Source organism: Danio aesculapii, chromosome 17 (genome assembly GCF_903798145.1).
Source record: "Danio aesculapii chromosome 17, fDanAes4.1, whole genome shotgun sequence".
Taxonomy (NCBI): domain Eukaryota; kingdom Metazoa; phylum Chordata; class Actinopteri; order Cypriniformes; family Danionidae; genus Danio; species Danio aesculapii.
The window spans coordinates 37,760,079-37,774,280 of record NC_079451.1 but is presented as its reverse complement, the minus strand read 5'-3'; the positions used below and the strand labels follow the sequence as shown (position 1 = coordinate 37,774,280).

Here is a 14,202-nt window from a genome sequence, read left to right as displayed (position 1 = left end):
AATGCATACCAATAGTAAATTGCATGCTATTTTTAAACCATTTTTAATATATGCATGGTTTTGATCTCTTTTAAAGGGCGACACGCTGAGGTTTATTCATTAATAGTCAGAATCACTGTAAATTTTATTGGTATTGAGTAACGAAACTCTGAAAAATTTAAAAATAAAAATCCGCCTAACATTTTTATCTTAACTAATGCCTGCAGATGACTAATTAAGAGGTATTAGTTTGACAAGACAATTGGAACAAAGCATGAAGCCTTACCAAGACAAAGTTTCTATTTTGATAACAGTACCTTAGAAAATTTGTGTTTTATACATGTTTATCCAAGTGCATGTCTAGACGGTCCCCATAGAAGCCACTTGGAAACTCCAAATAACCCCTCTTAACCATTGACACATAAAAAGGCTGTAATTCTTGAATGCTTTATAGTACAGACATATTTATATATATATATATATATATATATATTTATATATATATATATATATATATATATATATATATATATATATATATATATATATATATATATATATATATATATATATATATATATATATATATATATATATATATATATATATATACATACATATTTATATATATCTCTATATATCTATATATATATATATCTCTATATATCTATCTATCTATATATATACACATATATGGGCTCTAAATGTAAGTTTATACTCAGAGCTATTCTATCCATTATCCATATTTAGTCAATCCTTGACACATAGTAATTAAAGCATTGTTATGTCTGTAGACGTATATTGGTTGTATTTTTCCTCCCGTTCTTGTCTTTTCTCTTGCTCGCACTCTCTCTCTCCCTCCCTCCTCGTGCCTGTTTGTTAGGTCCTCCTAAGTCCAACCTAACAGTCTACTTATAATCTAATGAAAATTAGTTGCCATGTAGATGCAATGCAACTTAAATTCAACCAACGGACCATCAAAATAAAGTGTGACCTAATTAAAAACTACAAATATTACACAACCACACGTCGACCACCGAAAACCTTAATAATACTGATATAAATTATGATACATTCTGACCTGTCAATGCACAGTTTGGCATCAACATCCCAAATCAGCAGGTTTCCTCCAACTGTTCCTGCAGCCAAAAACTTCCCACACGGAGACCAGACCACAACATTAACAACCTGTGAAGGAGAACGAACCGGAAAAAATGTTCATAACAACGTAATGCACTGCAACATAACAAACAACATCTACCAAGGAGCACCTAATACAATAAGCCAAAGGTTAAGAAACAACTGTGATGCTAATAAAAGGTTTCCACCGCCTACAAATGACCTTTTGGATTTTTATTGCTTTTCTAAATGATCATTGTAAATTGCAGACCTGTGTGATGAGGTCATCGGAGAGCGTGCTGACATGAGTCCATGTGTTTCTGTCATACAGTTGAACTGTCAAGTCCACCGGTACGGCGAGCAGCTACAAGCAAATACAAAAGATTATGGTCACAAGAGTTCAAAGCAATGATGTGAGCTGCGAAGATGATTGATGGATGTGTTATCTATAAAAAGCAAGCAAAGAGAAACTTGAAAATGTTTATTAAATTGACTGAAAAAGGTCTCGTATAAAGATGAAGCCCACAATACCTTTCCAGAACGAGGCTGCCATGCTAGTCTGCAGAGAGACTTTGCATTGCTAACATCACTTGACTTCTGGAGAACTTTCCATTGAGCTACTTGAGTCTGAAAAACATCAGATGTGTGTTAGATTTGAGTGTTCAATAGCCTAAGATCACACTACTTTTTTTAGCCCTCTAGTGTTGCTAATATGGGAATCACACTTGTGGTCTTAGCCGCTCAAAAAGGGATAAACACCTGTAAAATATCCTGTTTTTTTTAAAGGGATGACCACCTGTAAAATATCGTGTTTTTTTTAAAGGGATGACCACCTGTAAAATATCCTGTTTTTGTTTTTTTTTTGGTTTTATAAGTCAAATCAAATTGATATTTATTTAAAAAAAAATTCTATATTATTTTGAATTTCGAGAGGGTTTTGGGCTAATAATTAATATTTATGCAGTAATTGACATCCATTTTCCCCATCCATTTTTGCATGTTAATTCCTCAGTTGTTTAGATCAGTGTTTCCCAACCCTGTTCCTGAAGGCACACCAACAGTACACATTTTCAACCTCTCCCTGATCAAACACACCTAAATCAACTCATCAGAAGATTAGAAGAGACTCCAAAACCTGAATTAATGGGTCAGATAAGGGAGACATTCAAAAAATGTACTGTTGGTGTGCCTCCAGGAACAGGGTTGGGAAACACTGGTTTAGATAGTAAGGAATTGTAGATTTGAATATACATTTAGACAATGTAAAATAACTTCATTTTGCAAGTTTTAGATATTTATTGTTTGAAAAGTGGATTTGAAGTGTTTTTACATTTAATTAATACATTTTTGTATTATGATTACCGTAAAAACTGTAAATATTGCTATAAAGAAACTACACAAAAGCCTTAACATTTTGTAGAGTATGATGCCGTGTGTGAGTTTATTTCACACTAAGGGTGTACTCACACTATGTACAGTTGCCTTGAACCATGCCGAAGCATATTTGTCCCCCTTCGCTCTACCCTGACGGCCTTCACTCACATTGCATCTGAGCCGGAGCATGATTATGTCATCAATGATCCGACTGTTCAGTTTAACAGAGAGTTACACTCTCGCTCAGCACAGTAGAGATTAATATCGTTTTGTATAATTTGTAGTCGTTTGGGGTGCAGTAACACGCAGTCAAATATTTTGCTGAACAGATCCACAAGTTTTGACACTGACAAATTATCATAAAAGTCCTTGTGTGCTGCAGGTATTAGAAGGTTTGCTGAAGGTGTAGCTGCCGTGCAGGGAAGATTTTATGCCTTTATTAAAACTACCACAGTTTGAATTCATTGAAAAGTAAGAATGATTAATAAATCCATATGAAGCAGTCCCTTAAAAGTGACATCGTGTCTTCAGTTTCAGGCTCAGGCGTGCTTTGCACTAACATTACAAGCACACCATGCCAAAGCCGAACTGCATCATGGTAGAATTGTTGACTGCGCAAACAAAATAATCTCTAAAATGTTCATATTTTTGCATATTTCCTATTAATTCGGCATGGTGGTCATTTTTGACCCCCAAGAAGACCACAAGTGTGTTTGTGTGTGTATGTCTATTTCTATTTTATTTTTTAGATTTTTTTACCTGCGACTCAATGGACCATACAGCCACTGATCCATCACAGCTGGAGGAAGCCTGTCAGGAAGTGACATCAGCATAGTAAAATGACCAGTGATGACCAAACCATGTTGAATATTACAAACATTAAAAACTTCTGTTCAAAAGTTCAGGGTGGGCAACATTTTTGCCCACATTTTTGAATATGGGCATCAAAACTGATTTATTTAATTTTAATAAACACATTTATTTTTTTATTTTTTTTAAACGCAGATTTTTCTGCCATGTTTTATGAATTGAATGCATGTATGCTGATTAAAAGAAATGATTACAAAAATAGATTAATAATAATATGTCAAAAAAACAAAAACAAATAAACGACCTGAATACAATTGAATAAAATAGATTTATAAAACTTTAAATACTGAGTTTACTGCTATGTGTGATGAATTAAATGCATGTGTGCTGACTAAAAAAATTGTTGCAAAAAATATATATTAATAATAATTTGTCCAAAAAACAACAAACAAACTGAAAATTAAACTAAACACATTTAAATAAAATATTTTTAACTTTAAAAACTGCCATCTTACTGCCATGTTTGATGAATTAAATGCATGTGTGCTGACTAAAAGAGAGGATTACAAAAAATATATTAATAATAAATTGTCCAAAAAAAAAAGTAAATAAATGAACCAAACACATTTAAATTAAATATATTTTTTAACTGTAAAAAATGATTTGTACTCCTATGTTTGATGAAATTAATGGAAAAATGGTTGCAAAAAATATATTAATAATAATTTGTCCAAAAAAATAAACAAATAAATAAACTAAATACATTTAAATAAAATATATTTTTATAATATAATTTATATATATAATTTTTTGGAACTTTAAAAATTGAGTTTTCTGCCATGTTTGATGAAATGAATGCATGTGTGCTGACTAAAAGAAAGGATTGCAAAAAATAGATTAGTAATAATAATTTGGCCAAAAAATAATAATAATAAACCAAATATATTTAAAATAACATATTTTCATAATATAATTTTATATATAATTTGTGTATATATATGTGTGTGTATGTATGCGTGTATGTACAGTTAAAGTCAAAATTAGTAGCATCCCTTTGAATTTTTTTTTCTTGATTAAATATTTCCCAAATGACGTTTAACAGAGCAAGGAAATTTTCACAGTATGTCTGATAATATTTTTTCTTCTGGAGAAAGTCTTATTTTGACTAGAATAAAAGCAGTTTTTAATTTTTTATATGTCTACAGAACAAACCATCGTTATACAATAACTTGCCTAATTACCCTAACCTGCGCCTTTAGTTAACCTAATTAACCTAGTTAAGCCTTTAAATGTCACTTTAAGCTGTATAGAAGTGTCATGAAAAATATCTAGTCAAATATTATTTACTGTCATCATGACAAAGATAAAATAAATCAGTTATTACAAATGAGTTATTAAAACTATTATGTTTAGAAATGTGTTGAAAAAAAAAATCTTATCTCCATTAAACAGAAATCGGGGAAAAAAAATAAACAGAGGGGCTAATAATTCTGACTTCAACTGTATGTATGTATGTATGTATGTATGTATGTATGTATGTATGTATGTATGTATGCAGACCAGAGATGTATAGTAACGAAGTAGAACTACTTCACTACTGTACTTAAGTACTAAAAGGCAGTATCTGTACTTTACTGGAGTATTGTTTTTTTCTCCTACTTCCACTTTTACTTAATTACATATTTTCGATGAGTTTAATACTTTTACTCCGATAGATTACTAGAGGTGTCAAAATGGTCGAAATCGGTTCAGTAATAGATCACATGAGCCGCTATTTCACTGCTACAGAGAAATGTTGTGAGACTCCCATCTCTGCCTCTCTCACTTTGGAGATTTGACCCGCTGGCCTGGTAGGCGTGTATAAGGTGCAAGTTTTCTCCACTGTGTCTATTATAGATTACCTGTGATAACCGCGTATTATACATACATAGACTGTAACCGCGGCTGTTCTTCCCGCCATCAGTGAACAACGCTTTCATTTCTAAAGCCGATAGCAGCCCTTTCTGTTGAGAAGGTGAAGACAATAACTAATCAAAGGGGTGTAAGACCTCGCCTGTCAGCGTTTAAAAAGCAGGCGGGAGAATATTTACATTAGTTTATTTGCTGTAAATGCTCATGCTGTCTTCTGTGCATGAGTTTTGTTTGATACATTCAGAAAGAGTTTTCTTTGAGCGGGTCAAATTAAGGGTACAGTTCATATATCTTACTGCTGTATTAAAGGACACAATTATATTACAAGTAACCATTTAACTGTCACACCAAGAAAAAAACCAATAGAATTTTTTTATTTATTGCATTTCTTAACTCCTAATGTCGCTAGTTAACACAATCAATACATTTTCCCCCAACACATCCCATAATTTCTAAAATATCAGCCTCTACCAAATGGTTGAGATGTTGGTTTATGGTAAAAGTACCAGAATGAATAAATATACTATAAAAATATGAAGTTTAGGACCAATTTAATTAAAACATAATCAAAATGAAACATTTTTGAATACTAAATCATAGCCATAAGCCATAAAATATTTCAGATTTTCATTTAACACAGTAATATACACGTTTTCTTTTTTTTACAATAAAATCAAAATCAAGTGAATTAGAACGTTCGTTTACAGCGTTTACAACCAGTAATTTGTGCTCCGAAATTGGGTTTCAATAGCGTTTTGAGTGGATTATGGACTGTTTTTGTGACACACAACTTTGAAAGGTGTGTGTTAAAGCTGTTATAATCTGTCAGATCTGTGGTTCAAGCGTGAGAGAAAAACAGTATTGTAAGTCATGTTTCTTTTCGTTCTGCTTAATGACGTGCCCCCAAAAAAGAGATTTAAAATAAACAAAACAATATGATGTCTTTTGACTGCATTCTTTAATAACTACATTACACAATACTTGTACTTTTACTTTCAGTACTTGAGTAGTAAATTTTGAAATAAACTACTTGCAATACTTAAGTACAAAAAATGTTGAATACTTTAGTACTTCCACTTAAGTATGGTGCTTAAAGAGCACTTTTACTTCTACTCAAGTCACTTTTTGATAGAGTACTTGTACTTTTACTTAAGTCTGGGTCTCTAGTACTTTATACATCTCTGATGCAGACAAAGTAATTAGTGCAGAAAAATAGATTAACAATAATTTGTCCCAAAAAATTATACATAACCCAATATTTTGAATGGTAGTGCTTTATATAACAACAAATATATAACAACAGCTGCCCATTAAATGGTCCCATGACACTCACCAGGAACTCATCAGAGGGGTCGAGAGCCACACTGAGGACAGGAGCATCGTGTCCACGTAAGGTCTTCTGCTGACTGCTGTCGGCCACCTCCACCATCTTCACCAGGAAGTCACTGAAAAACACAAGCCCAAAATTAGCCCCTTCATCCATGAGCATTTTCAGCCCAGCAGAGACTCATATTGGTGCCACAGATCTTTCCGATCTGAAGTGGGGAAATAAATGAAAACTCATTTCCGACCTCTACAGGAAACAAAAAAAGAAAAGAAAAATCAAATAACCTGTTTGGAGCTCAGCTGCCAGTGCCGCCGGCATCAATATTCAAGCATCGGCAGCAGGATAAAACTGCTCAATCAATGCGCTGACATGCTCGCGCTCTTCAACCCTGATGCAGACGCGTAAAACAATCCATATATCCAGCAAACGGCCATTTAGCCAAACACAACTAATCATGAAACAATCAAAGTGGTGTCTTCTCCACATTGACAGCAGTCAAAAGCACACAGATTGAAGTATTTAAATAGCAAACGATCTAAGGAATTGTTATTACACCTATCTATGCAACTTTTGTTGTCATCTACTAGGGCTGCACAATTTATTGTTTCAGCATCGAAATCACAATGTGTGTGTCCGCAATAGTCACATCGCAGGATCTGCAGTGTTGAGTTAAAATTATAGTAGCACAACAACTGACAATACACGAGATTAAGAGTCATTGCAACGTAGAGTGAAACTTTATTTATTAATTTGCAATTTTAATGAAGAATAATTTTACTGAATTAATACAATGAAGACATTTAGATTACATTTTAGATTTCATTATTTAATTTTTGTAGCTGAATACTGTTCGACTCTATAGAAAACCATAAAGCACTGTTTGTGTGACTTTCTTTGTTGCTTGACTGTAATTGTTTTTTGCTTGCAACTTGTTAATCATTTTTTTATTCACACCCTTACAAAATCACCCTAATTAATCTAAATAAATGATTTCTTTCTAAATAGAGCTATTCGAGCCATCTGGTGGTTTTCCTATCGCAATATATATTTTGCCAAAAGTATAAATAATTTTTTTTTTTTTAATTATAACATGTAGAATTATACATGCAAATAACAAAAACTAAATGCAGAATAAGAAACAACAACGTCATGAATAGAAGGATTGTGAATCAAATTAAAACATTTAAAATGACTAAACTGAAACATGAATCAAAGTTTTACAAATTGCAAACAAAATATCTTTTCGCATTCATACTCTTAATTTGTGTGGTTAAGTTTTATCCCCCGCTGTAAAAAAATCTGTAAATTAGCAGTTTTCTGTATTTTGTGATTTATGTTTTCATTTTTTATCTTTCCCTGTTGATTTATGCTTTTGAATTGCATTACTTCTCACAACCTTTAACCTTGAAAAGCTCAAAAAAGTGACTTTAATGACTATTTCTAATAGTTTAAAGTGATGTATTGTCTGGTTTGGTGTTGTATATTACACTACAAAAACCTGCCAGTACATTTTCTGTTATTTCTCTAGATATTATTTCTTATATGTTATATTGTTTAAAACCACTAAAATGTAAATAAAAGTCTTTTTGTTAAACTGTAGAGTTGAATTTTCAACATCAGAAGTCGATAGAGCAGAGATCAACATCCCATAATGCAATTCACAACCATAAATAAACAGAAAATACTTGTGCATCACAAAGTAGAGAAACTTAATTAATTTACAGAGTAACATGCACTCCTACATAAGTCTGTGGAAGAAGCAAGACTAGAATTACGAACTACTCATTTCAGCCAGTTCTTTTTTGGGGGGAACTGAAACATCCCAAAGTAACTAATTACAAATACTCAAATTACTGTAATTGAGCAGTTTTTCTCAGGAATTGTAATTTACTAAGTAGTTTTAAAGATGTGTACTTTTACTTTCTCTTGAGTACATTTTTAGTGCACTATCTGTATTTTTTCTTCACTATTTTCCTTCAACCTGCAGTCACTACTTTATTATTTCTTGTCTATGGGGATTAGAAAAATCAGTCCAGTGATTCCTGTCTAATCAAATCCCACATAAAAGGTAAATCACATCCTAATGAACTATCTCAAGACATTTGACTGTTTGAAAGCATTAAAAGTGTCCAAGAAGATGTCCAAAATCTTTACACGCATTGACCCAGAGACTGTTTAGCTGCACATCACTGATGAGAAGATGACGGATGTCATGGAAATGGCCTTAAACACCAAGCAGGCACAAGATGTCAACATGACGTTGTACCCTAACATCATGTGGACATTACATTTTGTTTGGAAATGAAAATTGGTTTGACGTCACAATCCAACTTTAGATGTCACAACATCAATGTCAAACCTAAAACCAAAGACGTCTATCAGATGTTGGATTTTGGTTGCCATACCTGACAAATAAATGTCAGTATTTGACATCAATATGACGCTGGTTTAAGATTTTGACTTGACGTTGGATTTTGGTCACTTTCTAATAACCTAAAATTGACCAAATATCAACGTAAATTGAAGTCATTACTGGAAATCAAAATAACAGTCCTTAGACGCTGCTAGACATTGAATTTTGTTCACCCAACATCACAACCTAAATCTATCCTAAAATTAACATCTTATGGCGTGTGCCTGGGGGACAATAACTAGATGCACTACAGAATGTTATGTTTACACACATGCACAAATTACATGTAAATGAATCAGCTTTTAACAGTGTAATACTCACTACGAGTACTTTTGAATGGTCTATTTTTTTTACTCGTACTTTGAGTAATATTCACAACAGATACTTTTACTTAACTTGCACTACATTTTTAGGCAAGTAATGGTGCTTGAGTGTGATTTTTCAGTACTCTTTCCACCACTGCCCATATAACAGATGAGGACATTTAGGATCTCAATCTTAAAATACAACAATGATAAAATAAGGTGATAAATAATGATGTAAAATTAGACAAATGTGTAAAAATGCAAAAGAGCAAAAATGAAAGCATCTCACACCTCGAACCTGCAGCCACCCTTGAGCCGCTGTTGTTAAAGGTAACGTGGTTTGCGTTGGTGGTGAATCGAGTGAGAATGCCGTCTGGATCTCCATCAGGGAAAGTGTGAATCTGAACAGTGTTGTTGGAAACTGCCGTGACCAGCTTTCCATTCTGAAAAGAAAAACAAACGCTGACATTTCAAGAATACAATTAACTGTTAGGTTGAACGGAGCCCTTTCAGGTGTTGGAAAACTCTCTGGTGCATTAGTAATACAATTAGTTTTTATAATACACCATGAAAAACAAAGGTTGACTTGCCTTCAAGGCTACAGAATAGACCTTCTCCCCGACGTTTATGGACTTAGGATCATCGTCATCTAGACTTTCCCATATGCGCACATCACCATCACTCCCACAGGTCACAATACACCTGGGAAAGATCATGAGGGTTACAGGCAGTATCAGTGGGGTCAATTTTGTGTAATGCATGCTTCAGTCATTTATGTATTTATTTAAATGACATCTAATTCATAAATAAAATGCATTTAAGTGTTTAGTGTTTTGAGGGGATATGTAGTGTATTCTGATGTACAGTCTATTTCAGAGGCTACTGTAGGTCAAACTATACATCTATTCTGACTTCACTTTTAGGTTATATGTACACTACCTGACAAAAGCCTTGTTGTCGATCCCAGCTGTAGAGCAACAAATATTAACTTGACTTCTAGTTGATAATTTGGAAAAGTGGCAGAAGGTAGATTTTTGAACTGCATCCCAATTATTACAAATACTGCAAAAGACCTAATGGAACCTGCATGGACCAAAGATTCTCATAGAAATCAGTCAAGTTTGGTGAAAGAAAAATCATGGTAATTAATTAATTTTATTTTATTATTATTATTTCATTAATAAGAGTCATTGTAGAAATGTGGATGCAGTTCTCCAAGCTCATGGGAGTCATACACAATATTAATTTTTTTCCACTGCACCATGACTTTCTATTCTATACTGTACATTATTTCTGTTAAGTGACAAGACTTTTGTCTAAGTCAGACCTTACTGTCCTCATTAAATAATTAAAAATTAAGGCATGACCATATTTTATTTTGGTAAAATAAGCGTACTCTAGAGGCCTTTGCCTTTCATATAAGCCACTTCTGATACCAATCAACTAAAAGTCTAGTTATTATTTGTTGTTCTTAAAACTTGCCGAGGTGACAAGACTTGTCAGGTGGTGTAGATACAAACATTGACTTTACAAGAAAACAGTTTTGTGAACACCTAAGATGTCTGTTGGTACTCTAGATTTGCCAGTTTCAGACTGTCAAATGATATTTTCATTCACATAGATTGATTGCCCTGATGATGCATTTACAATGGTTTGAACCGTTACAGGGGTGGTCAAGTGTATATTTATATTACGTAGTATTTTAATTATTAACATTATTATTTAAAATATAGTTCAGAGCTAACTATTGCTCCCCATATATTTGGTTTTGACGTCTTTCAGGGAGGGATCAATTGTTAATTAGTGGGGGTCAATTCCACCCCAAACTCCCCTGTAATTCGCACCCTGGTTACAGGCGTTGCCCAATTCTTTAAACAGACAGTTCAGGCAAAAATGAAAATTCTGTCATCATTTACTCACTCCACTTCTCCCAAACCCGTTTGAGTTCTTTCTTCAGCTGAACACAATGGAAGATATACACTGGGTTTCATTTAGAAGGGCTCATCCCTATGCCCTAATCCCTTTGTGAGGGTCCTTCTGAAGGGTTTAGGGCTTATGTACTGTATGAGCTTTTAGGAATTGGGTGCAGTGTATGACACATAACAACTTGTTTCATGATTGTCAACAAACTTCCCTGTTCAAAAGATCATGTACTTTTTAAAATCCTTCATTCCAAAGGGCCCTTCGAAGAGGCCAGTTTTAAACACTTTTTCACTCTAAAGTGCCCTTACATCCTATTTGAAACACACTGATAATGAAGAATATAAAATAAAAAAAGCCATTGACTTCAACAGTATTTTTTGTTACTATCATGGGCATCAATGGCAGCTTTTTTCCAACATTCTTCAAAATATCTTTTTTCAAAGTTTAAAACCACTTTAGTGCCGGTAAACAGAGAGCAAATTTCTTTTTTGCGTGAACTATCTCTTGAAGCATCAAATCAAAAGTATTCAGAAGAATTTTAGCAAATGTGTCACTTACTTTCCCTGTTCGTCAAAGCAGACATCGGTGTGGCCTTCGGAGTGACCATAACGCATGGGCTTCCTTTCACAAGGCATGATGCTCTCAGGAGGACAATCAGATACAGAGTGTCTAACAGTGAAATATGAAGGATGAAATAATCTTCAAAAAATACTATATGGGTCAATAACAAAAGCATAAAAAATTTACGTTGTCTAGCATACTGTACTTCATTAGGTCACATTGTGTAGGCGTACTTAATTTCAATCATTTGGTGACATTAAAAGATTTTAGGGATTATAATGAAGCCCAAAATGATAAATCATACTATTTAATTCATATCGGCAGTCATCAGGTTGTTTTTAATCATTTCAAATGTAATAAATGTTTGAACAATCATTTATTTTAATAAGCAGGGCATAATAATTTTGTGTGTGTGTTAGTGTGTGTATGCATGTATGTGTATGTATATGTATATATAAAAAAGGGCTGCAAAATATATTGCTTTAGCACCAATATCACAATGTGTGAACACGCAATATTCACATTGCCAGTTATAGTTTATAGTTGATTAGGTACAATTGAGGAGTCATTTCACTTTAACCATAAAAACTTATATTAGTTGTGTATATTTTAAGAACTGTGGCTGTGTTTAAAGCATTTGGGCACTAGGAATTATTGCATTTTGTAACTTTAACAGAAATGTATTTTATTTAATAATGTATATAATGAAGACTATACAACTTCATTGTTCGTTTGACAATTTTATATCTGTACCTGAATAATGTTAAACTCCATTTATACTGTTGCTCTACTGTATTTATCTATGCTTGTAATTAGTATATTATACTTTCTGCAGATGCACTCTAAAATATCTTCCCATTCAATATAAATGTATTATTTATTGCAAAATAGAGCTATAAAAGTTATTTGGTGAAATATCACAATATAAATGGCAGAATATAATAATAACAATATTGAAATGTATGTTTTTTTCCAAAATCATGCCGCCCTAATACTGTATATATGTATATATATATATGTATATGTATATATATATATATGAGAGAGAGAGATATTTCATAACTAAAGTATTTAATATAAAGAAATAAAACTATTTTAAACATGATTAACTGATCTTCTGTTGCTATAGCAATTTTAATTGTGTATCTGTAGTTATTTGGTCTAACGTAACTTGCTTACATTGATAAAACACAATGTAGCAATAACACTAGCACTTACACAGTACACACAGGCTACAAAATGTACTTCTAGATGTCCTTAACTAACCATATGTTAAATTATCTGTACATACTGATAGTTGACGTGATATGGTTCTTTTAACTTCCGTTAATGAGATCTCAATGAACAAAGTGCCTATGATTAGGTTTACAAACACATTAAGAAACAAAAACCGAAATTGAGATTTGTCAATTGTCATTATAATTATGTAAACATAAACAGCCTTCACAAAAAAGTCCATTGATTGTATCTAATTTAGACAAGCTAGATGATCTTTAGAGCACAAAGAGGTGCAAATGTGCTACTACAAGAGAAACTTTCAATACAAAATGACAAGCGCGGATTAAAAACGCTTTTCTGAATGAATACACGTGACATAGTGAACAAATGTAATCGAATATGATTGCGCCGATATATTTTGTGTGTGTATATTAAAAACAGAACTTACAGCTTTAGTTTGGCGGTAATTCTCTTTACTCTGCGCCCTCTCGCTCACATCTCCCGCGCTGACGACAGTGACGTTTAAAAGTGGGGACGGCCAGACAAAACTTCTTAAACCTCATTGGCTGTCGCTGAGGATCAAGCCCACCCCGAGCCTGACGTATCGTGACGTTTCAGATAGATAACTTCTACATTCAAGTAAATAAAACTTCATCCATTATCATATATTTAATAGTCTAGGTGGTCTAAATTTCTTGCTGAAATGTAATTTCCTACCAGGCAAGTTACCTATTTCATTATCTATTTTCCACAAACAATGTTTTTCTCGAGGAAAATTTGTTTTGTTCCCGACAAAAAAAGTTACTTTGGAGCAATTCTGACATAACTATAAGAAATAAATCCCTTTTAGATGGTTTAATAATAATTTGATTTGTATGTTATCTGTGTTAAATGATGTTGGCAATATTTTAAGTTATGAACAATTTATGAATCTCCATAACTTTCCAGTCCCGTTTAAGGAATATAATAATAAAAGCAAGTCAAAAGTTATCTTCTGTTTAATAAAGCTAGTTTCAGACTCAACTTTATTAAACTGTTAAGGGAAACAAAAATTGCAGCAAGTGCTGTAACACAAGCAAAGATCCATGTACACATTAACAAGATATCACAACACAACATGCAATACATCATTTTGTAGGTGCATCTCCCTCCCCACTGGACTTTAATGACCTAATGGCCACCATTATAAAAGAATTTCTAATTCTATGTGTCCTGCAAATAGAAACTCTAAAATGATTTCCTGATGGCAGCAGCTGAAACAC

General features: G+C 33.0%; 1 protein-coding gene across 2 annotated transcripts in view; it reads right to left on the bottom strand.

The window, feature by feature from the left end:
• Window positions 1–13,449, bottom strand: part of wdhd1 (WD repeat and HMG-box DNA binding protein 1) — a 39,482-nt gene extending 26,033 nt beyond the window's left edge. For both annotated transcript variants that reach the window (XM_056477419.1, XM_056477420.1), the window contains exons 1-9: window positions 13,389–13,449; window positions 11,720–11,830; window positions 9,829–9,940; window positions 9,530–9,681; window positions 6,527–6,638; window positions 3,232–3,282; window positions 1,630–1,725; window positions 1,370–1,462; window positions 1,061–1,167 (exon numbers count right to left, since the gene is read on the bottom strand). In XM_056477419.1, the coding sequence (XP_056333394.1) occupies window positions 1,061–1,167; window positions 1,370–1,462; window positions 1,630–1,725; window positions 3,232–3,282; window positions 6,527–6,638; window positions 9,530–9,681; window positions 9,829–9,940; window positions 11,720–11,796 (800 nt within the window). In that variant the 5' untranslated portion in view covers window positions 11,797–11,830; window positions 13,389–13,449. The remainder of the gene's footprint in view (window positions 1–1,060; window positions 1,168–1,369; window positions 1,463–1,629; window positions 1,726–3,231; window positions 3,283–6,526; window positions 6,639–9,529; window positions 9,682–9,828; window positions 9,941–11,719; window positions 11,831–13,388) is intronic.
• Between the last annotated feature and the right edge of the window lie 753 nt (window positions 13,450–14,202).